The sequence below is a fragment of the Thunnus maccoyii genome, chromosome 2 (assembly GCF_910596095.1).
Source record: "Thunnus maccoyii chromosome 2, fThuMac1.1, whole genome shotgun sequence".
NCBI lineage: Eukaryota > Metazoa > Chordata > Actinopteri > Scombriformes > Scombridae > Thunnus > Thunnus maccoyii.
In genome coordinates this window covers 12712658-12736589 of record NC_056534.1, presented here as the reverse complement: position 1 = coordinate 12736589, position 23932 = coordinate 12712658, and the positions used below count along the sequence as shown (strand labels likewise).

At 41.2% G+C, this 23932-nt stretch overlaps 1 protein-coding gene across 4 annotated transcripts in view; it reads left to right on the top strand.

Moving 5' to 3' along the window:
* Positions 1-23932, top strand: part of tll1 (tolloid-like 1) — a 60502-nt gene that overhangs the window by 20712 nt on the left and 15858 nt on the right. For 3 of the 4 annotated variants that reach the window (XM_042390120.1, XM_042390130.1, XM_042390139.1), the window contains 15 exons: positions 2441-2563; positions 2758-2838; positions 3931-4104; positions 4204-4321; positions 6469-6647; positions 8417-8522; positions 9806-9930; positions 11498-11613; positions 11854-11956; positions 12889-13005; positions 13733-13878; positions 19238-19433; positions 19580-19705; positions 21021-21181; positions 21287-21467. In XM_042390120.1, coding sequence (XP_042246054.1) covers positions 2441-2563; positions 2758-2838; positions 3931-4104; positions 4204-4321; positions 6469-6647; positions 8417-8522; positions 9806-9930; positions 11498-11613; positions 11854-11956; positions 12889-13005; positions 13733-13878; positions 19238-19433; positions 19580-19705; positions 21021-21181; positions 21287-21467 — 2052 coding nt within the window. Of the gene's footprint in view, positions 1-2440; positions 2564-2757; positions 2839-3930; positions 4105-4203; positions 4322-6468; positions 6648-8416; positions 8523-9805; positions 9931-11497; positions 11614-11853; positions 11957-12888; positions 13006-13732; positions 13879-15923; positions 15989-19237; positions 19434-19579; positions 19706-21020; positions 21182-21286; positions 21468-23932 lie in introns of those variants that run through there. The other variant, XM_042390147.1, reaches the window with a different exon arrangement.

The window sequence follows — 23932 nt, the reverse complement described above, 5'->3', positions numbered from 1 at the left end:
TAACAGCTGCATATTGTCTACATAACATGTGATGATACATACAGTATCATACAGATAATAATAACTGCTTTACAGCAGCTCTATGCTCTAGATCAGACATTATCCTCATATCTATCTAAGAAATATATCATAGGCCACCATTCAATTGCACACACTCCCAGTCTCTATCTGATATGATGATTTGTAAACCATCTGCGGTCATTGTGGTTTGCTCCTCACTGCAACAATAGTATGGAGCCGAGCACAATGGCACCCTGACCCTGTGTTTCCTTTAGTGGCAATCCTGATTAGCTAAATGACAAGCTTCTCCTATGCCATTGTTAATGTATTAGTGTCTTGAATCCCTGTGGAGGCCAATAACTCCGTTCCGCTAATCATTTAGCGATGGTTATCGTTCAGTTGTTCATTGTCAGAGGCTGGGAGATTTACTGTAGATATGGAGGGAGAGGGGGAGGTAAAGAAAATGGGTGATCCAAAATGTACTTTGTCTGATGCTGAGAGGTGTGTATTCGAAACACAGCCAAACACGCACCACAGTTAAAAAAGGATGCAGATGGGGATTGAAACAGGATAAAAGTTTTTTTGGGGTAAATGACGGAGAGAGGCAGATGAGGCATGCTTTCAGACTGTGGGAACACGGGTGATTGCAAGGTTTAGAGAGAAAATTTATGTCCAGTGCATGCTTTTTGCACTGGTCTATATACTCTTGCACACGCTATTGCAACTTTTATGAAACATGTCATTACAGCCTGCCTGTAGACCTGATCTGCCTCTCAAAATCTGAACCTTTGCGGTCGTTGTTGTGCTGACTGTAGCAGTTCCTTGTTGATGATTGGTGACCAACATTTCTAATCAGCCGGCGACACAGAACTTTTATTTTGTCCATCCCGCATGGGAACATGATCTTTTTTGCAAAATAATAGACACCCACTGTTGACACTCCATGTTTAACAGATCCACATACTGTTAAGCAAGATGGTTTACACTCCACCTAAGTCAAAAGACTTATTTTTGCTGAGAGACAGATCACCATAAAAGAAAGGTTAATAGATAATGAGCACACTGCTTCAAATTTCTGACCTAGTGGGCAACAGGCGGAATTATAAAATTAACTAAGTATCCACTTAACTTCTCACTTCTGGGCACTCCCACAATAGATGTAACAAAGAACCTCTGCTACCACAACTATGCCATCATAGGTCGGTAAAACTGTCCTCAATTTTGTAGATACAGATGTGATATGAGCTCTGCACAAAATGGAACTGATGATCAAATTACTTTATCAGTTTCTCAACACATGACATTGCAGAAATCCACTATGGGAAACAAACGTCCTGGTTGAATTATGATAATAATATCTCATTGCTCATTCTCTAAAATTACCATTACTACAACAAATGATCAGCATCATACAAAGTAATCAATGGGTTTGCCTGGTTTTACATCATTGCTGTCCAGTGTTCTCGTTATGGATTTATCTACAGCGCAGTTTTATTAGTTAGTATGAGTAGGCAGGGAGGGAGGAGCAGTGGAGGGGACAGCAGTGAGAGTGTCACTTGCCAAAAGGCTTAGACATGGCCTGATATCAGACCACTGTAAGACCACTGGGGCTGACTAGTGACTCTGAGTGTTTGTATGTTTGTGTTCGAGAGAGAGACAAAGTTGCTCTGACAGATATCAAACACAAGTTTCTATGCATTCTGGTGGAGTTGATGTGTAATAAGAGCGAGTGAAACTGTGACAACTCTGTACTGTGGTATGACAGTGTTGTTATAACACAGACAATCAACAACCAGAGTACAGAAAACACTTGATTAACTTCCTGGTAAGTGAAACGTACCTTTACACCATGACTGTACTGGTGTGACATCTAACCTGCTGGCTGCTCTACAAGTACACATTGTATTTCCTTAATGAGAAGCTCTTAGAGCTTTGCACTGGAGGTCTTAGCAGGTCGAACAGTTTGTACCAGAACTGAACTTAGGAGCAACTGAATCTAAGCCTGAACAGCCTTAAAAAACAGGACATCATTAGGAAAAAGGCCCTAGTTAACTGGATTAGGTTTTGTTAAGGTCCAGTGGTCCAGAGGCAAGACAATCAAGCATTAGAGGACAGTGACTCAAAGGAGCTCTAGACAGAAGTTTTTTGTTTTTAATTAAAGTCAGTGTGCATACTTATATGTGTATATAGCTTGTGTGTATATATCTAATATGTATGTGTGTTTATATGTCTGTGCCACTTTATGTAAAGCCACTCATTCACTAAATGGGGAGGGACTAGGGGAGGTGTGAAGTTGTTTTCTCTTTTTGATAAACTTTTGGAAAATACAAAGTTGGGCTTGGTCAAAAGCTCCAGAACAAGTGAGTAAGTTAACCTTGAGTTGAGATTGTTTTGACGACTGATTATGATGATAACTGAGACGCATTTTTCTTACTTCCAGCTGTTTTCTGGGGCGACATCGCGTTAGACGAGGAAGACCTACGCATGTTCCAGATTGACAGGACGATAGACCTGACGCAGCACACGCACATGCACACACACTCCCGACAGGGACACACATCTGGTGAGTGAACTCAACATATCACTCTCACTCCATAATCACCATGTAAAGCTCTATCATGTTTCCTCTCACACACTCTCTTCGGCTGTAGAGTGAAGCCACTTGAATAGTAAGGAAGCAGACAGGGGACCACCCGAGGATATCAACATTTATGGTGCATTGTTTGTGTTTTGATTCTTGGCTTTCGTGTTTGTCAGGTGGCCTGGAGGAACACGAAGTAGCAAAGAAGAGAGGATCGTTATACCTACTGCTGGAAAGAATACGTAGATTCGGTTTCGGTAAGGACCCTAAGCCTCACTACATGCTCTGATATTTGTTACAAATACGTTAAAGGGCATATCCAATTAACTTCAAATCCTGTATGCCATATCTAGTATTCCATTATGACTTCTTTTAGAAAGCTGTTGGTGTCTGTTTATTTCAGCACTGTATAAAAATTGACTTTTCTGCTGAGATTTGATGCTTTGATTAGACTCCACTAACCAACCTGGAAACATTTTATTAATACTGAGCTTCTATAGGAATGCAAACTCAACTTTTTGCGCATTTTATTATGTGTATTGGTAACAGTGGTAGGGCAATATGGCCTTAGTCATTTGGAGTTAATAGTCTGAAGACGCGTTCACAGTATTGTGGAAAAACAGCAGTGAAATATCAGCCTTTACATTCAGCTAACACGCTGTCTGAGTCTCTGTAGTGATTTAATTACTGTCAGTTTAAGAATTTTCACATCATAGCCTGTAGGTCTAGTTTCATCTTGTTATAGAAATGGTAAATGCATAGAAACTAAAGTATTTGCAAATAGCTGTTTGCCAATGATAAACCTTCCAGATTCATACACAGCACAAGAAGCTTTTTTTTTTTTTTTTTTTTTTTAAATTTGCAATAATGTGCTTTCATGCAAACCACTGGTCCTGTCAGGCCTTATTTTATGACAAAGTGAGACATGTCCAAAGCCTCCAGGTGTCAGCTTTGTAATGAAGTTGTTTTCAGTACCACAAGTGTTGCTAGTTACAAGATGGTGAAGTTGTGTTACTGAAGCCGAATCAGATCCAGAGCTACTGAATGTTTGAGTTGCCACTTAGTGCAATTCAAGTCATTCAATATACATTATGAACTTTTCAATTAAATATTTAATAAAAACATATATTGCACTGCTAGGGCTATTTCTGTTCCAGCTTTATTACTCTCTGATCTGAGAACAAACTCTGAAAGGTCGAATATAATAAGTAGAGTGATCCAATAGTCTCTGAGCACATTTATGAGCTGATATTTATAATAATAGCCCAGTAATTTACTCTGTTTAAACACACGCACACAACCTGATCAAGATAAATTGGACTGTGGTTTCTCTCTCCTCGCTTCGTTAGACTATCTCCCAAAGAACTTCAGTAAGGGAGCTGCCAGTCTCAAGAGCCAAACTGGGAAAGGTGGGAAGACTGGGAACGTCGCAAAGAGCCGTATTCCCCGAGCTGCCACATCCCGAGCTGAGAGGATATGGCCTGGAGGAGTTATTCCCTATGTCATAGGAGGAAACTTCACTGGTAAGCAGCTCCACTGGACCGCTGCCTGTACTACTTACAATAAAGTACACATCGACGTGTGATTGTGTAAAAGTAGGATGTAAAATGTGTGTGTTTCAGGTAGTCAGAGGGCCATGTTTAAACAGGCCATGCGTCACTGGGAAAAACAGACGTGCGTAACTTTCATTGAGAAGACAGACGAGGAAAGCTACATAGTGTTCACCTACCGACCCTGCGGGTGAGTTTGGAAGATCTCTTTGTGTGTGTGTGTTTGTATGTGTGTGTGTGTATACCTAGAGTTCAGTAGTGACCTTGTCACAGCGAGAGACGATATGGTCACTCAACAATGGCTCTACTTTCCTTCCTGTCCTGCTCCTGTTTCCCCATCCCACCAATCACACTGCTCCGTCTAAGTGTTTGTATGTTCGTGCAGTTTTTTTGTTCATATTCTGCAGAAGTGCATTGTTCTGCGGTGTGGCAGCACGGTGGGGTCAGAGTGTGTTTGTACAGCGGTGGCACTTCACTGACTGGTAGTAAGTTTAAAGGTTTTAGAGTGGCTGAGATAAGGACGTTTGGGTTTAGCTCTCCAAGCCATTGTTATGCACATGGTTGAAAGAGTAGGATATCCAGCTGTATCTGTGGAGTTGCAGTATATATTAGCACTACATTACCCAACAACAATTTCGATAATAAACTGATCAATCGTTTAACTCATTATGCCAAAATTGCCAAATAATCACTAGTTTCAGCTTCTGAAATCGGAGTATTTGCTACTTTTTTTTGAGTAGTTTATTGTGAAAGGGTTATACAACCAACAGGCAAAAACTGTTGGTTGTGTAACCCTCTGGGAACTTATATTTTGCCAGAACATATAACTTTTTACCATCCACTGTTCTGCGCACAAGACACTAACACTATGATATGAGGAGTCACATGAATACAAACATGAAATTCATGTACTGATAGAATAGACTCTTATCTTTATGGTTATTATAGTCATTTTAAACTGAGTATACATTTGAAACCTTAACCTCCATACTCTCAAAGGATTTCTGACAGTCCATCAATGTAAAAGTGTCTAATGATCAGAAATAGCTGATTTGTTCTCATGTAGGTGGACCAGCCCAAAAAGGGGAGTATATTGAGTGAACTATTAGGATCCAGGTAGTCATTTTGGATGGTTGCACCATTATATTGAATGGTTTTTTGCACACACTTTCCACACTTTACGTCTGAAATATTTGTATTCGTAGAAAAATTGAGATCTCAACTAGAATTTAATATGGCTGGTTATCAAACTTCAATACATTTTGGTATTGACCAAAATATGTTTCTAACATTGCATATTGAAAAATTTCAAGCACTTAAAGGTAGAGTGTCCGGTCAGATTCAAAATCGTACTTATTTTTTGATTCGATAGTTTCTGATATAAAATATAATTTTTTCCAATTTTAAACTGTATTTTTTAGGTAAGTTCTTGTACAGCTTCTTGTGTTCAGACAACATTAAACATTTGATCATTACATTATCAAACATTATCAAAAACTCAGGTATTACAATATAGTATTACAGTATATCAGCACAAATATCAAAAAAATTGAAATGACCAGACATAGAATTTCATAGACGTTATGTGGATTGAACGATGATCTTCACACTACAAAGTTCACAATGATGGGGTTAATGATGTTAATACTTACAGGCATTTGGAAGAGCTGAAGATCTGCGTGTTAACTGATGATGCCAGTTGTCTCGTGTTCTGTGACAGGCTGGCTGCATCAGAGATTAGACGCTTTAATCTGATGTATAAATACCCTGTTGCTTGGATGTGTGGTGTGTGTGACAGAAAGAGAGACGGAAAAGTAAGAAAGGAGTGACGGTTTATAACACAACCAAAGAACATTTTTGGCACCTGTGTGTGTGTGAAATAGTTGCACTGATCAAGCTGCATTTCCTACAAGAAAAGACTCTATCTACTCCAGTGACTCCTGATCCTTCTCCTGCAATCAGCTCGGTGGATAACTTTAATCAGATTTGTTAGCCTGGCACGGATGTCTCGGCTACCCAGAAAAAGAGAATGAGTGTGTGTGTGCGTGTTTGAGTGTTCTGTGAGAAGCGATATGTGAATTCTCACAGCTTATTCACTTCGGGTTATGAAACTTCAGCCTTATTGGAGTGTTGTATGTAAATAAATCCTGGCACTTTTCCTCTGGTGGATGTAGTACAGGGCAGGAAATCCTGAAAGGACTAAGTGTATTTGCGTGTGTGTGTGTGTGTGTGTGTGTGTGTTCATAAAGCACTACTGATGCTCTTTCCACTGCCAAATGTGTAGTAAATGTCATCCGCCTATCTCCCTGCTATCAACTTCCTACTAATCCTTATTAGGTGTTGTTCCTATGTGGGTCGTCGTGGCAACGGTCCCCAGGCTATCTCCATAGGCAAGAACTGTGACAAGTTTGGCATCGTGGTGCACGAACTGGGCCATGTCATTGGCTTCTGGCATGAGCACACGCGGCCTGATCGTGATGATCATGTGACCATCATCCGGGATAACATCCAACCAGGTGAGACTCATTACCCAGGATGCACCTGGGTCTCTGTTTAGAATCATTCAGGGTTGTTTTCTAGCTGGAGACAAATGAGGACATTTACGGACAACATGTTTGTCCGTTTTCAAATTCACACTCGTGTGTTGCTCTGTGTGAGTGTGAATGAGGCTTATAATGACTGTGAAGTCACCTAGACCCCCAGACTGTCTGTCACGTTTCCTCCCACACACTCCTCTGCACCGCAAGACATTCACAGTCTGACAGGTGTTAAATCAAATGACATACCAGTGTATGTCAAGGATGTATGACAACGCTCCTAAGTTCCCTAATCTATTCAAGCTTATAATACATTTATGTGTGTATTTTTAGCAGTCTGAGGGTCAGATTTACTAAGAAAATGGCATTGCACAAATTAGATTTTAAATACAAAACATTTAATGATGAACTACATGTGAGAAAAACTGTTACTGTTGGTCAAAATAGGCTATTGCTCATGAAATTATTTCATAATTTTAAGCGTATGTACAATTATTAACAAGTTAGGAGCCAATAAACATGTTCATGGGAAATAAAAAAGGAAAGAACCTAGTTTCAGCTTGTAGTTTGTTTTACAGTTCCCTGATGGTCAAGTTTGATGAAAGTCCATCAAAATTAAAACACATTGCACAACTCTTCTCCAGTACAGTGTGTTCTTCGCCAAATGTTTTCAGCTTTCTCGCCTTTGTGAGGCTGCTTATGTTTTCCCTTAAGTATATATTTCATAGATTCACCATGTGACCAATGAATCACTATAAATACCACATAGACAAAATTAAAGAATCAATCACTTTTTTTTTTTTTTATGATATACAAAAACTCAATAATTCAAAGAGGAATGGTGATGGCTGTACAACCAGTACCTATAATCTTTTTACAAAATTATCTATAAAAATGTACTCTTTCATCTCACTCCATCAATCAGTAAAAAAGTTAAATATTCATCTTTCAATTCAGTCAATAAGATTCTGCATCCAGACTAGTCTTTTGAAACATAGCGTATTTACATAATTCCCATTATTTTAATGTGTATGAATAATCTTAGTCAATTCCAAAGTGCATCTGTAAATTGAAGTGAATTCATCCATCTATTAACATAATTTCCCATATTTTGCAAAAACATTTTTCATTCGTGAGCAAATACGACCCAGTAAATTCTACAAAAATGGCTTTGACGAAGGTTAGATGAACAGAAACAGAAAAATATTTTGCTCATTAATAGTATCCTAATCTAATAATTTTTCTTTCAAATAATAAGGTTTTAGTTATATTCAAGCTCATATTTAATGCCCCTTTCTTTACCCCACTACAACCTTCCCTCTGGCTCGTGTAAATCCAGTCTGGGTTTAGATGAGCACCTGGTCTTCGGAGTCTGAGAATCTTACCCACAACATCTGTTAACATGTCTCCTCTCTTTTATTTGCGTAATCCTCCCCTAAATGCACATGCAATGAGGAGAGGGGACCACCTTGCAGACACAAATGACATGCAAACTGTGACTCCATCCTGATGTGTCTGTTTGATAAATACACAGCATGTGTTTGGGGCAGAATGCGTCACATCTGTGCCTGAAAAACAAGCGCGAATGCCTTAGGAAATCTGATAATCTTACATTCGTTTTTTTTTTTTTTTTTGCTGTGTGATAAAACTGAGCCTTCTAATGCTGCTGTCTCTGCATGCGTGCAAATGTGTCTGCGTGTGTTTGTGTGTTTATGTGTGTGCGCGTTTGTTCATTGTATCTTTCCCAGGCCAGGAGTATAACTTCCTCAAGATGGAGCCAGGGGAGGTCAACTCTCTTGGGGAGCCATATGATTTTGATAGCATCATGCACTACGCCAGGAACACCTTCTCACGGTAACCGGCAGCCAACATCATATCTGTGTAGTTTTGCTTTAAAATTTACAAACAGATCAGATACTTGATCTGCTGAAACAGCTCTTTCTCAACCTTATAAAGTCTGCTAAAGTTGGCTCTGTGATTTTGTGAATCAGAAACCTACCTTGATCGTTTTTTGAGTGATTCTGTATGTTGTGATTTATTCATGTGGGGTGGAGCAGATAGTTACCCTTGACTAACCTTCATCACCCACTGCAAGTAAAGGCTTGGTGCAACATGTTAAAGTGAATATAGAAAGAGCATAACTCTCTTATTTTGGGATTTATAGCATTAAATCATTTTTGACATTATTATTAGTGAAGGGAGCGTAGTTCCACTCCTGCATATATGTCATGAGTGACTTGCTAGATCTTGGAGGTTTTATAGTATACTCAACATTTTTAGGTCAGACAGAGTGTGATACAGTTCAGAGCAGAGCAGAGAGAGTTAATATTATTATTTGTAACTGGAATACAGCAAAAACAAATTACAAATGCTGACCTAATGTCTCACTAAGGCTGGCTATTACTTTAGGTTAAAGAGCTATTTCCCTCCCTTTTTACTTTTGACCCTTTAAAACAAATCAATCTCTACTTTTTCCACTAGTCATCAGTTGGATATGGTTTACCCTTGTGACCAGTTCCCCCAAAAAGTGATTTTTTTTAGTTTTTTCCTTTTATTTAAATATATTTTTAGAGAGCCAAAGAGGTAAATGATGCAATAATTCATAAAAAGGCAAATGTTTGAGGAAAGTCTGAATAAACATATTTTTTATAGCAGAGGGCATGTTTTTTTTTCTTTTTTTCTGTAATATTAATCATCTCATGACCCAGCAGATTTATCTTGCAACCCCATGTGGGAGTCTCGAACCCCCAGGTTGGGAACCACTGGCTTAGATTATCTATTTAAATTAGACTTGTGCTTGTGTTAACATTTACAGCAGGCCGTGATTGTACTATAGCACATTTAACATGCTTTCCATGAGTGAGGATGCTTTTTAATCTCTGCCATAGCTACTGCTATAACCCTGCTCAGCTCCAGTTAACACATAAGAGGAAAACTTTTAAAAACACACCAGTATGGGGGGAACTGTATTCGCATGGAGGTCGCTGTTTTTGGAAATGACTGATTCTTCTGAGAACATAGGAAGTTATATTACACTGTTTTGAAAATGAATGCATGCATGTTGTAATCTCTTATTGAATTTCCCTGAAATCAGAGCAGGATGTGTTTGGTAACTCTCTGTTTTTTTCACTCTAAAGGGGTATGTTCCTCGACACCATCCTTCCATCCAGAGATGAAAACGGGGTCCGGCCTGCTATTGGCCAACGGACCAGACTAAGTAAAGGAGACATTGCACAGGCAAGGAAGCTGTATAGATGTCCAGGTACTGATATATTTACTATGAGACCACAATGTGTATATGTGCATGTGTGTAAGGAAGAAACTAAAGATGATGCCTGTTAATCTTCTCGTATCTTTGGTGTAAAACTAGACCACCTCTTTAGTCTCAAAAGTACAGAGTTAAGCAATTGTTTTTCCATGTGACGCTTCCCTCTGTCTTTTTTTGCGGGGCTGTGCCTTAACACACACACATCATACACAGTCTTACCGTCAGTTCTTGCACACACCCCTGCTGATTTGGCGTCCCTCTGGTCCCTGGTTAGCCACTCTGACGTAATCTGGATCTGCTCTCAAATCGAGCTCTGTAGTCGTGTTGTAAAGGTTTACAATCTCAAATGTTGCCATCTCTCTTTGGCCCACACACACACACACTCATACCCCATGAGGAGTTCACACTTTAGGTCATCATGAGCATGTGATGAAATAAATATGAAACAAACGGATTAAACATCAATATTTACAAGTTGTGTCACAATTCTCTCACAAATCTTTCAAATTTTCTGGCACATCGTTTTTGTTTTATATCATTTAACTCAATAAACTTTAAAAATACTGTATATCTGGAATATTTTACCTTTTAATTTTCAATATATGTGCTTAGACAACAAATGATTAGTATAAATAAGTGTAATATATATGTAATTTTAATAAAGCCCTTTTGATACTGGAATGATGGAGTGAGTGTGTGTTAGCATGTCCCAGCTGGAAATAGATAAAACTTCAACCTTATAAGGTCATATTTGAGTGATACCATATTCACTGACAGATGAACAGAGCCCCAGGGCATTGTGGGGGAAAACAGCATGCATGATGGGATAGGAGGGGCACATTTGGCTAACCTCCTTTTGAGAGGGAGCGACGGCACTAAATTCAGAATGAGGGATAAAGAGAGCAATATTGTCTGATATTTTCTTTGTTTTTTTGTATGAATATCCATCCAGCTGTTACGGTTATTTTTTATTATTTGTCTTTATTGTGAAGAATTAAACATCTGTCACTCCAGTTCACTTACAGTAAATGACTCTTCTACAGGGCGATGATTAATTCTGCTAAATGGTGATGGGGCCTAATGATTGTGGTCGGACCTCACATGCACACTGATTCACAAAGGAATACAAACGCGCATACTGTAGCCTCCTACATGCAAAACTAAAAGAGGCCAAAAGCAACATGAAACATGAGTTTGTTTGGGAGAGTAATTTTAATCCCTTTACTGTTTTCCGATTCAGAAATGCAGTTCTAACAGTTTCCATATGGACAGATCAGATATTATGGACATAAACTCAGGCACAAAAACAGTGCATGAAGCTGTTTTGACAAAATGTCTGTAGTTTATTTATTTTGCTAAATTGGCAGTAAAAAGATGAATCTGTGCAGATTGAGAATAATAATAGATATGAGAGCCATGTGTATTTTAGTAATGTACCAATCATAAGTATCAGCACACAGCTGAAAGGATTATGCATTAACAGCAGGACTTACCACAAAAATGTAACTCCATCTGTGTATGTGTGTGTTTGTGTGTTTGTGTGTGTGTCTGTGTGTTGCAGCATGTGGAGAGACACTCCAAGAGTCAACGGGTAATTTCTCGTCTCCCGGTTACCCCAACGGATACCCTTCATACACACACTGTGTCTGGAGAATATCTGTTACACCCGGAGAAAAGGTGCACACACACACACAAACACACACACTCACACACACACATAGTAGCCCCCTGCAGTGCAGTGAATGTGCATGCATTGCCAATAACAATAAGAGACTGCTGACAGAATGACTGTATATTGATTAAATCCTCACAACACAGGTAACACCCTCTTCCTCTGTTTTGTCTCCTCTCGTCTGGTCTCTGAAGTGCAAAGATTTGTATTAAATATGTTTTTTCTAATCTTTTTCACTTCTCCAGATTGTTCTCAACTTCACCACCATGGATCTGTATAAGAGCAGCCTGTGTTGGTATGACTACATTGAGGTTCGGGATGGATATTGGAGGAAAGCTCCACTGCTCGGTAAGAGCAACAGACAGTCAGCCATTGGCGAGCTGAAGGAGAAGGCCTTATTTAGTTTTTTCTTCATTGGCTTTTTAATTGGCTTCACACACTGTGATCACCTTAATGATTACAACTGCATTGACTGTAAGGCAGCGTTCAGACTTAGAGTAGTGCTGCATAAAAAAAACACAAGGGGCTGCATTGATATGGCTGTGTTGCTATAGATACAGTTGAGAAAATGAAATGCAATTCAGGAAGTTATATTTTGGCGTGGTGGGTGAGCATTTTTGCCTTAGGTCGGTGCTCTAAACCCCTAAGCCACCCCCAGGATGCCAGGAAGTCCAGTTTGATGGATAATCAGAGGTTAAGATGCTGCACAGCTGTTTAAGCTTCTTTGAGGCAGGAAATACAGCTCTGAACAGTTATCATGGCAGAAATTTGCTTGACCAAACCCCCAGGATCAGGGCTGTGAGGTGATTTTGATATAGTGGCTAGTCAGTATTGCAGGGCATGTGATGCACACTGCCTCAAGACACAGCTTTTTCTGGGCGTCACAAACACTGTGAAATAACTCTTTGTGTTATCAGAATTCGGAGGAAGCCTGAATATTTTCAGCACACTGTATGTGCCTGGCGAGCAGCTTTCTTTGGAATGAGTGCGGTACCACCTTGGAATATGATATCTAATTCTCTTGATATGTGGTTTGTGCTTACATGGTTCTACGTGACATTGCATTGCACTGCAGCAAAACATCAACCAGAATTAACTTTTTTGCCAAATGACACTTTATATTTTAGTCAGAGCCCTCTGTGACAGCACCACAGCTGTGCCAATACTGTGGTCTTATTGAAATGAATGAGGAGGAACTCAGACTCTCAACATTTTTCCCATGTTCCTAACAAGGTGTGTGTGTTTGTGTGTGTGTGTGTGTGTGTGTTCGTATTTCACAGGCAGGTTTTGTGGAGATAAAGTTCCTGACGTCTTGATCTCCACTGACAGCAGAATGTGGATTGAGTTTCGCAGCAGCAGCAACTGGGTGGGAAAGGGCTTCGCTGCCATTTATGAAGGTAACTTTTCTACCTCAAAAACAAACAAATATTCGAACAAATAAATATATAAACACATAAAAATACAGAGATTGTAAACCCACTTTACACGAGGGCTGGTTTCAAATTTGATGACTGACAGTGACTTTTGTTAGAAGATGTTACACATAAGGGTTGAAGGATTTCCCACAATTTCAAAATCACTACTTCCTGGGATGTATTACTATTACTGGGATTCCCAGGATTTCTAAGCATGAATGACATTTGATTTTAACAAAAGAATTGCATGCAAATTGATTTAATACGATGTTTATTCAGATTTTGGGATGTTTTTCTTCCATATTCAATAGTTGATGCGGTAGTAGACTAAAAAGTAGACAATAGGTACATTACTGAGATGGAAAATTGCACCAATCATCTGATTTTATGCTTGAAATAACAAAGTACTGATAGCTCTGAACTCATTCTGAGGGCATGTGCTTTGTTACGACAGTTACGTGGTAGCGATAATGAAGGCGTCTTTATTTCAGTTGTCAGTAGACAGGCAAACACATGCCAAAAATCCAGTGTTCCTGCAGGTATTTTTCCCAGGACAGGGGAGCAGATTTTGGCATGGAATACTGGGAAATCATGGGATCTCAATTCCAGGCATTCAACTCTGATACGCATGAATTTTGAGTGTTTTTGGTCAGTGCAGTTGATGCTAATCCATCCTGTTTTTCACTCTCTTTCTCTCTCTCCTGTGCAGCGATCTGTGGAGGGGAGATCACCAAGGACTCAGGACAAATTCAGTCTCCCAACTATCCTGATGACTACAGACCCTCCAAAGAGTGTGTGTGGAGGATCACTGTGTCTGAGGGATACAACGTCGGGCTCAGCTTCCAGGCTTTCGAGGTGACTCACTCCCTGTGTTTGTTTGTGTGTGTGGTGTGTGTGTATGTTGTTTCTCTACCTCCTTCTGAGTGTGTATGTGTGTGTGTGTGTGTGTATGTGTGCACTTAGGAATGTCTGGGTCATATTTCATGCATGTATAGCTGCTAGGAAGTTAATAAAGGTGGTGTGTGTGTGTGTATGTGAGTGTATAGAGACACAGAGCAGGCAGCTGAGGACTGGTGTTGTAGTTTTTCACTATAAAAATGTCAGTATGCTAAATGACTCGATCTGTACCCATACTGACTTTAAACATGTCAGGTCAAAGGTCGCCTTTTCACAGGGTAAGATCAGCCTCTACTAGAATTGCATTGGTCTCAGACACTTTCTATTCTATTCTACTCTATAAAGCAAGCAGTGCCAGTGGGTGCAGTTAATGTATGTAACCACACTGTCTGCTTAGTGTTAGTCAACAACATAATTGTTTGTGGAAATACTTAATTTTGACCCTGCTGTTTGTGTCTGAGCCTGTCTTGTCTATTTCCTTTTTCATTTTATATGTTTGACTTTTTCTGTTTTAAAAGCATAATGTGAACAAATTGCTTGATAGAATTTGGTTCAGAGGTCCTTCCTCATAGTGCACTGATGAATGCACCACAGTAAAAGTCACAGCTGTGACACTAACACCAATGCAAAGACTGACCTAAATTAGTAAAGTAAATAAATAAATAAACAAACAGTAGAACTCACAGACGTGTCTTCAGTAGCTGAATTTCTTGATCTGTAGTGGTTCAGTCTGTAAGATCCTGTCAGTGTCAGATGCTGCAGGCCCACAGATTGTGTTAAAGAAAGATATACTTTGTTTACAACCTGGGTATTCACTAAGTAACCATTTTTCCTTTTGGTTATGATTTTTTCCCAAATCAAGAGCTGAAACTATTAGTCAAATCATCAACTGAACTATATTGACTGAAATATAATCTGTAACTATTTTGATACTTGATTATTCATTTCATTCGGGTTTTAAGATTGAAGTAGGAGATTTTCTGGTTTTAGCCTCTCAAAATATGAATATTTGCTGGTTCTCTTAGTCTTCTGCAATGATAAATTGAATGTCTCTAGATTTAAGACTGTTAACAAAACAAGCAATTTTATAGACAATGATTAATTGATTACTTGAGAAAATGAGATGAATTGATAATGAAGATAATCAGGTGTTCCCCGGTCCAACAGTCCAAGAAACACGGGCAGTCAGACAATTGGACAACAAACCAATCCAATTTAGGAAACTTATTTAGGAGAAGATTAAGGCGAAATTCCTGATTCTGGATTCTGAAATGCTGACAGCCTCTTAGAAAGAAAAGAGGGGTTGGGCCACATGGTAACGCCAGACCCATCAGAATTCCAACGCACACAGTCCCTGCCAACTGACAGGGCATAAAGCTTACCAACTCACTTTGGAGATGCAACAGCGAGGAGATAGGCAGTCTTACCAGAGAGTCATCTGAGGCCCCTAATAGGGGCTCAAACGGTGGGGAACATAAAGATTCTAGGATGATAGGCAAATCCCATGAAGGCACCCGTACAACACATAGGGGCCACAGCCAAGAGCACCTTTCAGAGAACAGCTTACCAGAGGATGTTACCCACAGTTCGATTGCCCACCAAAACATGTCAAGCTGAGACGGCTGCAACATACACTTTAATGGTAGAGACTGAGAGCCCCTTATCCGGCAATACCTGCAAATATTTGAGCAATATAGACACAGAGAGAAGATCCTCTCTTGGTGGGAGGGGAAAGGCAGTCCATTGAGAAGCTGATGGATCACAGGGTACCATATCCTCCCCGGCCAGTATGGAGCCACCAGCAGCACTGTGTGGTTCCATCTGTCTATTCTGTGAAGTATCAGCATGAGTAGTGGAAGTGGAGGGGAGGCATACAGGAGGCAGTCTGGCCAGGGGTGTGCCAGTGTGTCCTGCTCCAATGGACTGATTGGTTCTGAGAGGGACAATGTGTTGATGTTTACGAAGCAAACAGGTTGACATCCGCTCTGCTGTACCTCTCCCAGATCATCTGAACCACCATCAGGTTCAGTCTCCACTTGCCGGGAGAGGGCTTTTGGTGGGAAAGCTGCCCTGTTCTGCACACCTGGCTGATGCATTACCCTGCCCTGAGACTTGCAAGGCAAGGTGAGGCCCACTGAAGGAACCTCTGAGCCTCCCTCAGGGACTGACTGGATTTGGTATTGTCTGAAAAGACATTTCCCTTCTAAGAAAGGAAGAAAATGTCTGAGGGCTAAGTGTACTGCACACAGCACTCACATTTATGTGCTGGAGCCTCTGCTGCAGACTCCAGGTCCCCCTGACTGTCCTGTGGTTCCACACAGCCCCACAGCCTGAGAGGGAGGAATCTGTTACTACCATCTCCCAGCGGGAGGGAAGTGAGGCCGAGGGAACACCACGGCACAGATAAGCCTTGTTTCTCTAGGGTTCCAGAGACCAGAGGCACTTGCTTGAGACCATCACCATCCTGCTTTGGTGCCTCTTGGGGTCAAGGCCCAAACCCTAGATCCAGATCTGCAAGGGGTGCAATGAAAGGAGCCCTAGTCAATTTGCCCAGCAACCGGAGGAATAGGCTGTATGTTATCCTTGTGCCTCTCTGAAGCAAGAGATGAGGCTGAGAATGTTGTCCAGACTCTGAGGAGAGGGAGAGGCCCTCATCAATACTGAATTGAGGCCAACACCAATGAACACGACTCGCTGAATGGGAACTAAAGAACTCTCTGCAAAAGTCACTGTGAGCCCCAGCTGGGTCATGTGGGCCAAAAGAGTCGTTGTGTCACAGATTGCCTGCTCCCAGGTTGGTGCACATATCAATCAATCATCCAAGTAAGGAGGAATGCGCATGTCCCTGGCAAGCAGAGGAGAAAGTGCTGCCGCAATGCACCTGAGAGCCAGAGACATCAGAGGGTCGTTGACAACATTAATTCTGGCCCCAATGAATTTCGGGGACTGATGGCAAAGGTGCCTAGCATGAGTTGGCAAACTGTTACTTGACTTTGTTCACTTGCACACTATGCTCCAAGCCTTGTTGGGCTGCATGCCCAAACATCAGGCCTGGAATGACAGGCAGTGTGCTAAGTGTCTTCCTGCACCCCTCTGACAAGGGATCTGACAAGGGATACAAGCCACACTTGGCGCTAGGCCAAGGTCAAAGTGAACATCAGTCTGCCAAGCTCTTTGGTCATAAAAGCAAACACCTGGAACGGAGCATTACTCAGGCTGTGTTGAGGCCTCCAGCAATCTGGAGAGTCTGCAATAGAGATAGAACAAAATTTGAGCTGCTATATCATAGCTCTTGGTAAGGAGGTCATCAGTGATTCTACAGTGTGGGCTTGGACTTTGAGCATCCAGTCTAAGGGCTTCATCTGGAGATTCTATCAGAGAGGTAATGGAGGCATCGATGGCAGGCATTTGGTCTAGAACATACTGGGTGGTATCCATCTTAGCAGCCAAAACCCTGCAGTCACTTGGTAGATGGAGGAATGCCTTGGGGTCTCGCCAGCACCTCTGAAGTTTGTCAGTGTATGGTACAGAGGGTGGAACTCTAAGGGCAGATGGTTGTGGAGTGCGCTTGAAAAAGTCACTAGAGGGAGCAGCCTCTACAGGGGCAGCATCCAGACTAAGCCATAAGATGGCCAGTTGGATGGCTTGCTTATCTGTGGAATGACCCGCCTCAGCATCCTTTAAGGCATCTGCTCCTGACCCGTGAGAACCTGTCACAGAGGGGAGGGGGGACTCCCTCTCCAGTTCCTCCTGTGCTCCTGTTTCCTTATCAGTAAAAAGATTCCCTGAGGCCGCAACAGATAGTGAATCCTCATCATGCTGACTAGCAACAGAGGGTAAAGTAGCTAAGCCATCACTCTCATCATAGACCTGGAGTGACGGCTCTGAAACAGCAGTGACAGCAGCAGTGGACGGCCCGCCAGGCGGTAAATTAAGAAGGGCCTTAATCTGGGCAAACTCAGAAGCCAATGTATCTACTTTAAGAGCCAAAGGTTCATCACCCTTCCGTTTCTTCTTAGTGTTGGAAGCGTCACCCTGTGTATGCCTGTGGCACTTAGAACCTGAAGGGGCGCTGATTGCAGGCATTCCTGAAGGAATAGAAAAAGTAAGCCAGCCTCAGCAATGCTACTGTCAGACGAGCACGTTCCTACCCCATACAGACACCGCCAAGGCGAGTGCACTTCAGCGTGTGCACTTGCTATTATGGTTTGATAATAGCAAAAGAGTGAGACACACCTGCCTACAAATCCGAAGTAAACCAGCACCTATAACACTGTAAAGCTAGCAATGTGGCAGTAGAGCGAGAAACACTCAGCTACAATTCCAATTAAACCAGCACCTATAACGCGCGTAAGGCTAGTGATGTAGTGGTAGAGCAAGAAACACGCAACTACAAATCCAATTTCCGCTAGTGTCGCAGGTAATTCATACAAGTCACCCTCGCAATCACGTGTAATTACCGTTAACAAGTATTAAGTCAGTTGCCAAGGAGTGAAAAAACACTCTCAACTATGGTTCCCCAACCATTGACACAGTTGTCATAACATGGTGAAAACATCTCAGCGAGACTGGTTGGCAAAGTATAAAAACACAAGCTAATACAGCACACAGTAGTTCTTCACCCGCAATGGGGAGGGGAGAAAAGTCCAATGCTTTGTGATTGGAGTTTCGGCAAAACTCCTGGCGGGATGAGCACTAGCTATGCAGCCTCTGGAAGACAGAACGTAGCTCCAACTGATAAGTTATGAGGCTACTGGCATAAGTGGTCAAGCACTGATGCTAGCTAATGCTAACAACATACATGACGTGCACATTTAGGCAAGAAGAAAAGGAGACGACTGCTGGTTGCCAGGCCCCTTTATCAGGTTGCTTGTGTCAGCCAGTTCACACATGTGACTTTGTTGGTATTATGTCTCAACCTCCTGCACATGCAAACCATGCATATCCAAGTATTATATTACGTCTCTGGCAGTCAGAAAAAATGAAATAGAGCAAGTGGTTTAGATAATCTACCCACTCATGTTACCTGCCCTATTGAACTATGTAGTGAAGGCACTGTAAACAAAATGTTATCCAAATTGATACAAATGATCACCAAAACTACAGAAATGAGGGTAAAAATATATTGTTTCTTCCTCAGGGTGTGGTATGGACTTGTTAATTAGGTTACAGTGATAGTCTTTAAATCCCTGAAGACAGAAGAAATTAAAAGCTGCATATAAAATATTACCTGTGACTGACAAACGTATGACAGTGAAGATGTTGAGTTATGAATCTCACTGTGTGTTTCTGCTTACACACCTGGATGTTTGTGTAGATTGAGAGACATGACAGCTGTGCATATGACTACCTGGAAGTTCGAGACGGCCCTCTGGAGACAAGCCCTCTGATTGGCCGATTCTGTGGCTACGACAAACCCGAGGATGTGCGCTCTACCTCACACACACTCTGGATGAAGTTTGTCTCAGACGGGACTGTTAACAAGGCGGGCTTTGCTGCTAACTTTTTCAAAGGTGTGTGTATGATTGAGAGAGGCTATGTGTGTGTGTGTGTGTGTGTGTGTGTGTGTGTTTCAGCTGATTGTGTTTTCTCACCTGGCTTTTTAGCCAGAGCATTCTTTAAGTGTCTGAAAATGCGTTCTGACGTGTGTGTTTTTCAGAGGAGGATGAGTGTGCCAAGCCAGACAATGGTGGATGTGAACAGAGGTGTGTAAACACTCTCGGCAGCTTCAAGTGTGCCTGTGATCCAGGCTATGAACTAGCCCCTGACAAGAAGAGTTGTGAAGGTAACAGTGTGTGTATGTGTGTGTGTGTACACGTTTGTGTGTGTACACGTGTGCGTGCGTGTGTGTGTGTGTATGTCTGGAATGCTGAATATGTGTTTATATGTGCATTCCATTGTATGCTGCTGTGTGTCTCTGTAGGATATGAGTCTAACTCATTAGAAAAAAAACATCCGAACAGCCTCCATCAACAGGAAAAAACATCTTTCTGACACAAAGCCACATTGCCTTGTTGTTCCAATGCCACGAATGCTGTGAAGGTCCTTTAATCCCATGAAATAGATTAACTACCCGTAATGACCCACATACTGAAACAACTGAACAAACCACTTCTGAAGCAGAGAGAGAGAGAAAAAGCTATGCTAGTCAAACATCTAAACTGTGGTTATGCTATATTTCTTTGAAGAGCTGTGGTTACTCTGGCATCCCCAGTGAATTAATGTGTGGGAAAATTGTTTATAAAGTGGATTTTCTCCTCTATAAAAGTCCATATATATATATAATTACAGTGACATTTTGACAAATTTTTATAAAGATGTCTACCATGCCCAACTCAAAATAGTCACACTAGGGAGAGACCTAAACAAGGTCAAGTACAACAATAATGAATAAGGTTCAAAAAGTGAGTCTTGATACCATTGAGGTTTTGGGATAATGGAGTCGGGGGAAAGCACAGGGCATGGCGTGAGTGACTTACATTAGTAGTTACCTACATCCCCTTGAAATTAACAAACATTAGTAGCAAAGACTTCACATACACTTTTCACATTTCCTTTGAGCTGAATTTGATGGTTCCATGATATTCCTGCTAACGTCAGTAGAAGCAGAGACAGCAGTCGACAACAGATTTGTTTATCTTCCACATTCCTTTCTTAATATCATCACATTAAAAACACAACCCTCCTGACTAAAATTACTTATTAAAAATACACAGCTGTGGTCTTCATCAAAAATGTGGCAGTACAATCCTTAAACATGAAAACTTGTGTGTTTGCGCTCTCACAAACACACAAGTTAAAAAATATTAATAACACTGAATTTGAAAGTGAAACTATAAAAAAAACAACAACTGATCAAGCATTGACCAGATTCACGCTCACCAACAACTCAGTGGATTGTGCCAGAGTTAGGGGAATCCCACTCTCTAATGTGACATAAAAAAATGGGAAACAAAAAGCTCAACTCCTACATTTTTCCATGCAGTTCTGCTCTTGCGGTTTGTAAAACATGTAAACACTGTGTGCTGAATTATATTTCCCCTCTAAGCGTGTGTGTGTGCGTGTGTACATCTGATTTGTTTGTATCTGTGTGTTTGCAGCGGCGTGTGGCGGTCTTCTTTCTAAGCTCAATGGGACCATCAGCACTCCTGGCTGGCCTAAAGAGTATCCACCCAACAAGAACTGTGTGTGGCAGGTGGTCGCTCCCACTCAGTACCGCATCTCTATGCAGTTCGAGGCTTTTGAGCTGGAGGGCAACGAGGTGAGTGCATCTGCGTGTAGTATGTTAATTAGAGCAAAAGGAAGTTGCTAGACATAGTAGCCACTTTGTGGATGTGTGTTATAAGAGCTTTATTTGTGTGTTTAGGTGTGTAAATACGACTATGTGGAGGTGCGCAGCGGCCTGTCACCTGACTCTAAGCTGCATGGTAAATACTGTGGCACTGAGGTCCCTGAAGTCATCACCTCTCAATACAACAACATGAGGATCGAGTTCAAGTCTGACAATACTGTCTCCAAGAAAGGCTTCAAGGCTCACTTCTTCTCAGGTAAGATACGTGTGTGTGTGTGTGTGTGTGTGTGTGTGTGTGTGTGTGCTTGTCAGGGGTGGGCAGAGCTGTGTATTGAGTTATATCTTGTTCAAAATGTGAGTTTTTGGAGCATACTGAGCAAACAGATGAACAGGGGATAAGTAGGTTATGGTGCAGCAGTGGTTTGATACTTTTGAGACGTTTTAATAATGGGTCACCGCTGGAATCTATTATAACTGACATAACTGACAAACTATCTGTGTTTTGAGTGTTTGATACTCAATAGACACATTTTGTGTGCCACTCCTAATATGAAATGCATACACAGGAGAAAGGATTGTCATAATAGTTTACTCAGTGCTTTGGTGGTATTAAGTATTCACCCACAGCATCTTCTTAATTAGTTTTAATGAGGAGATAATCACTTCTTAGTGGTTAAGTACGTCACCTGCACACTACATTTCCAGCCTAAAATACTGATAATGGAGGATTCTGCAAAACCTCCCAATGCCAACATGTTTGGACGTTTGATGACAACATTATGTTAAAACTTTAAACTTGTTCCTACAGGCGCTATGCTTTGCAATTTCTGCGTATTTAAGGTGTGGTTACAGTACATTTAGGCAACTGAAACTGGGTTTCTTGGGTAGGGAAATTTTTAAGAAGGTCAGTGCCAACATGAACATCACACGTCGCCCTGAATAAATGCTCAAAGCACTCACTGGATGTAAAGGGCGTACTGCAGATTCATACAATGCTAGTGTAATTCCTGAGAGAGTGGGCTGACTATTTCACATTGCCAAATTTAAGTTGTAATAGTCTTAACAACACTCTGGAAGAGCAGAAAGTGTCCTCTGCCCTCATCTGCTGTGTGTAAATGTGTTTGTGTATGTTTGCTTGCATTTGTGGACGTATCCATATATATGTGCTGCGTTGATGCAGCAGCTGTTTTCCTGCCTGTGTACATGTGCTGTGTCTGTCTCTGTCATGCTTTGTCTCCTGAGCCTCCACCGGCTCTCAGGCCTCCTGCACCCACCCTGCGCTCTGCCCTCTCTCCCTCAGACAGGCTGGCACTGTGTCAAGAGCGTATGTTTGTGTTTGAGTCATGCCAGGACATAAAGCGCGGCCGCTCTCCCACTCGTGGCCGCACCAACAACAAGCTGGCAACCTCATCAAAGGTCAGAGGTAACATGACCTCTCAATCGGCATCTCTGATTGGATTCTGGTCTACCGTGTGATATGGAGAAATGGATGGATCCTATTTTAACGGTGTGGATCGTTTCATTATCCATTCTCCTCTCGAGGGAAACATGTGCTTTGTCCCATTTCCATAATATAGTACACACTAATACTACATAGTGTTACTACTAAAGCTGAGCGCTAATTCAGCATTCAACCTTTACTGACTTTTCAGTGGAATCATTATGTTATTGCTCTACAAATTTATGATTCTGAGCAAGTTGTAATTAAAATGTAACAAAATTAGTTGTTTTACACACTTGAAGAGCTTGGTCACACATCAGTTTTATTTTATATCTAATTATTAAATATCCTCGTTCATATGTTTTTGTGCAGTGGGAAATAAATGAACTGTAAACTTTTATAGTACAAAATAATAATACATGATTTGCACCAATAGACGGGAAGCTACAGCCATTTTCAAATTTAAAACAAAGTTGTTGTTTTTTAAATTTGCAAAATGTAATACTTTTATCATCTGCATTGTCCCAGGGACATGAACACTGTTTTCAAGCTGTGACTAGCTCCCCCATTGCATTTTAAGACAATAGTCTCCATTAATTAACCTGATGCTCCAGATGGTTTGTTACACAGAACCATCTGAGAAGTCGTCCATGGAAACTGTTAGGAAAAGGGCAGGTGCTTTCAAAAAATACTTAGCAGGTGATTGGATGAACCATCTGTCTATCACCGTCTTACCTTGCAAGGCAGCTGGAATCGCGAGATCATAGGAGAATCCTCATAGGACACAGATTGGTCCGAACCACCGGTGGTTTGGACACAAGCACATAACTTCTCGCGTGATCTTGTGATCTCACGAATCCAGCTGCCTCACAAGGTAATCCTTTAACAACAACCCTCAAAAATTCAGCAATGTCGGAAAGCATCCTTTCATCTTTGAGTACACTTTATTTTCTTAGTTTCCCAATGTGACCACACTACAGAAACCACACTTAGGGCTTAGCATGTAGTATGAAAGTGGGACACAGCTATGATTCCCCAGTAAAAACAACAACAAATATCCCCTACTCGCTGTCGCAGGGATGAATTTGTTGGATATTAACATCACATAATAACAATTTTAGGAAATTGTCCTGAAGAAAAGATCTAGATTTCTCTTTTCTTACTCTAACATTTACAGTAACTAAAAGGGCAAAAAGGCAACGTCAATTTAGCTTTTAGGTACGTCATCCTGCTTCAGGAGAAGTAGAGCTGTCAACTGGATGAGCTCGTCAAAATTCAAC